General features: G+C 42.2%; 1 protein-coding gene across 1 annotated transcript in view; it reads left to right on the top strand.

Annotated features, from left to right (window-relative positions):
• Window positions 1-306: 306 nt before the first annotated feature.
• Window positions 307-3372, top strand: part of gpr135 (G protein-coupled receptor 135) — a 24404-nt gene continuing 21338 nt past the window's right edge. Inside the window, exon 1 of the mRNA XM_008305074.1 lies at window positions 307-1088. Coding sequence (XP_008303296.1) covers window positions 307-1088 — 782 coding nt within the window. The remainder of the gene's footprint in view (window positions 1089-3372) is intronic.

The raw sequence follows: 3372 nt of genomic DNA, 5'->3' as shown, positions 1-3372 counted from the left end.
CACGTCTCCGGCTCTCCTTGTACCTGTAAAATAATTTGATTGTGGGTTCAGGCAGAGACCCTCACACTGGGGTTGGTCACAAACGAAAAGAAAACTTACCTCTCTGAAGCTTCAATCACAGTTCTGAACAGGAGAAAAAAGGAGGAAAAAAGGAACTAAATGAACTTGCTCAGATATTGACTGGGATAAGCACCAAACAACAGAAGGATTCCTCCTCCACGTGTGATACAAACATTTCAGCGTCGAACTGAGTTACCTGTGAGTCAAGACATTATTGTCTACATGGACAAAAACCTAATAACTATGATGCATGCTTATGCACGTGAACGCCTGGACGACCAACTCAAGGTAGTAGATAGCCTCATTGATAAGGAAGAGGAACCGACTCGGGAACACTTACTTGAAGCCCCTTCAGGGCCAAAATCAAAGAGGAAAAAAAAGAAACTGGCGAGCGATGAGCCAGAGGACTGTGAAATGGTGCCACTGAGCATTCTGGAGAGAATAGAGAAGAGACTCCAATCACTGGAGGATACAGTAAAAGAAAAGACAAAAACAACGAAGAGAAAAACATCTGTCATGGCCGGACAGATGAACACCCTACAGGCAGAAGCCGCAGCTCTGGGGAAAACGAACACGGAGCTCTGTGACAAATACAACAACATGGATGCTTACTCGAGACGATGGAACCTACGAGTTGCAGGGATACTGAAGAAGACAGGGGAGGACATTAAGAAAACCATTATTGACCTGTTTGGCCAAATCTCCCCTGATATTGGGAACCAGCTCGCTCTCACGGTGGATATCGTGCACAGAGTGGGTCCACGCTCTGGACACGAGTGCTCCAGCCGCCACGTCTTCATACGCTTTCTGTCAAGATCCCACAAGGATAAGATCTGGAGAGATGCCAGAACAGCAGACTTCCTTAAGGAAAGAAGAATAAAGATCATGGAGGACCTGATGCAAGAAGCCAAGGAGTCCAGGAATCAGCTGTGGCCTCAGGTAGAGAGGGCAAGGAAAGAACGGAAGAAAGCCGGCTTTAGAGGAGCGCACACCAATATCGATGGTAAAAGAATCACAGCCAAGGACATGTAAGATGCCTTCTTTTTGTAGTCCTCTTCTTTTTTTCCTCTCCTCAGTAATGCTACAGCCGCTGGCTGGTAGTGCATCCTGATTTGGGGATTTCTTTTCTCCCCCTTGTTCTCTCTCTGAAACATTTCTAATTGGCTAGCTACCCACAGCTTTTGTTTTTTGATATGTTTTTTTTGTTATCTTTATTCTCTTGAGAGAGCGGTAACACCATTTTTTCAACTTTTTTTTGTGCTCTCTTTGGAACATTTTTAATAGATTAGCTTGCCTGCCAAAAACATTGCTTTGACTGGTATTTTGGTCTTTGTTTGTATGTTTCCTCCGACAAAAATATAGAGAGGTGAATTTTAAGTTTAAATACGGTCCGATCTGCTGCAATAGCCAGCCACAGTTGCATCCGCTCCCAACCCAGAGAGGTTACTGAGTAGGTGCAATTACTGTTTATTCATTATTTTTTTCCTTTCCCTTTCTTTTCTTATTTGTCAATTGATGTCACTTTGTATTCTTTCTGTCAGTGCCAGGGGTATCAAAAATCAATTGAAGAGTAAATGTCTTTTTTTTATATTGCCAGAATAAAGGGGCAGAATTTTATTTTGTTCAAGAAGCCCATGCTGTACAAACAGATATGACATATTGGAGGAGTCAGTGGGGTAAGGATATATAGTTGTCTTATGGTAGCAATAGGTCAGCAGGGGCAGCGATTCTGCTTGGGAAAATTTACAGGCCATGTAATTTATGATTTTGCAGATACGAATGGGAGATGGATAATTCTCTTAACAGAACTTGATCACTTTCAATTCATTCTTGTAAATACATATGCTTTCAATAACAAGCAATTGAATATAATGTTATTCTCAACACTGGAAAACAAGATCGCTCAACTGTTATCAGCTTTTCCCTCAGCTAACGTTCTGGGGTAGGGATTTTAACACAGTGATGGATGAAAGCATGGATAGATGGCCTCCCAGAGAGAAACAAATACATGAATTAGAAAATGTTTGTGACAGGATAAGTTTGATTGACATCTGGAGACACAGGAACTTAGATAAAAAAGCATATACATGGAGCAATAAAGATGGATCTCCTTGATCACGAATAGATTTCTGGTTAATCTCATCACATATTGAAAACAAGTGGATTTGGTTACAACAGAACCAACAGTTCTTACAGATCACAGAAGAGTAACAGTTAGGATTAATATGGGAATAAGGAATCATAACTCCAACAGTGAATACTGGAAACTAAATCAAACCCTTCTACATGGCAAAGACTTTAATTTTTTTATTTTTTTTTTTAAAGCCCAAGACGTCACAGACAAACATTGGAGACAGGCAAAGATTTTTAACAATGTTGGACCATGCTGGGAGCTCATGAGGTTTGAAATCAGGAACCTGGCTATATTAGAAATTAAAAAGCTCTGGAAAAGGAATACAGAAGAAGAATTTCAAATTGTTGGAAAAATGATGAATTTATCAGGTCGAGTAAATGTGTCAGAGGAAGAGGTGATAGAACCGACAAGTGCACAAGCAGAACTTGATAAAGCATATGAAGATAAGGCCAGAGGTGCTTTTGTCAGATCCCGAAGAAAGTGGCTAGAACAAGGTGAGAAATGCACAAAATACTTTTTTAATTTCCATCCATCCATTTTCTATACACCGCTTAATCCTCATTAGGGTCGCGGGGGGCAAAGGCAGGTTCACCTGGACAGGTAACCAGTCTATCACAGGGCTACACTTAGAGACAGACAACCAAGCACACTCACATTCACACCTACGGACAANGGCAGCTGGTAGAGCCTGGGCCTGGGGGCAGCTGCTCTCTGCTCGTGCTCTCTGCTGCCACAGAGGAGAGATGTGTGTAAAAATGCCTGTAAATATCTGTGAATGTACAGTGCAGTGTTTCCTGTACATTCATTTAGGAGTGGCTGGCGTCATTCCTAAATCCTAACCGCCGCTCCTCCAAATTTCTTTTTTTTTTTTCTTTTTTTGTCGCAAATACACCACCGCCGCATGTCTCCACCTTCACAGCAGAGTCCTGCACTGGGTCGGGTACTCGTGAGACGTACTAAGGTAAACTACAGATAACTATCTTGCTCAGTCTCTACTCATTGGGAAATCAATACGCTGTTAATTACTCATGAGAGCACAACCTTGAAAGTGACGTCATGTCCAGCACCAGGCTCCAGGTCAGAGAGTCAGATGAGGGGACTGATGACATTTCACAAGTTCGCAAGAACGCAAGTACGGACAAGTACGAGGAGAGTCAGAGGAGGGTTGACATCATGAC

This window comes from Stegastes partitus, unplaced genomic scaffold (assembly GCF_000690725.1).
Source record: "Stegastes partitus isolate 25-593 unplaced genomic scaffold, Stegastes_partitus-1.0.2 Scaffold2399, whole genome shotgun sequence".
Classification (NCBI taxonomy): Eukaryota; Metazoa; Chordata; class Actinopteri; family Pomacentridae; genus Stegastes; species Stegastes partitus.
This window is presented reverse-complemented; position numbering and strand designations above follow the sequence as displayed.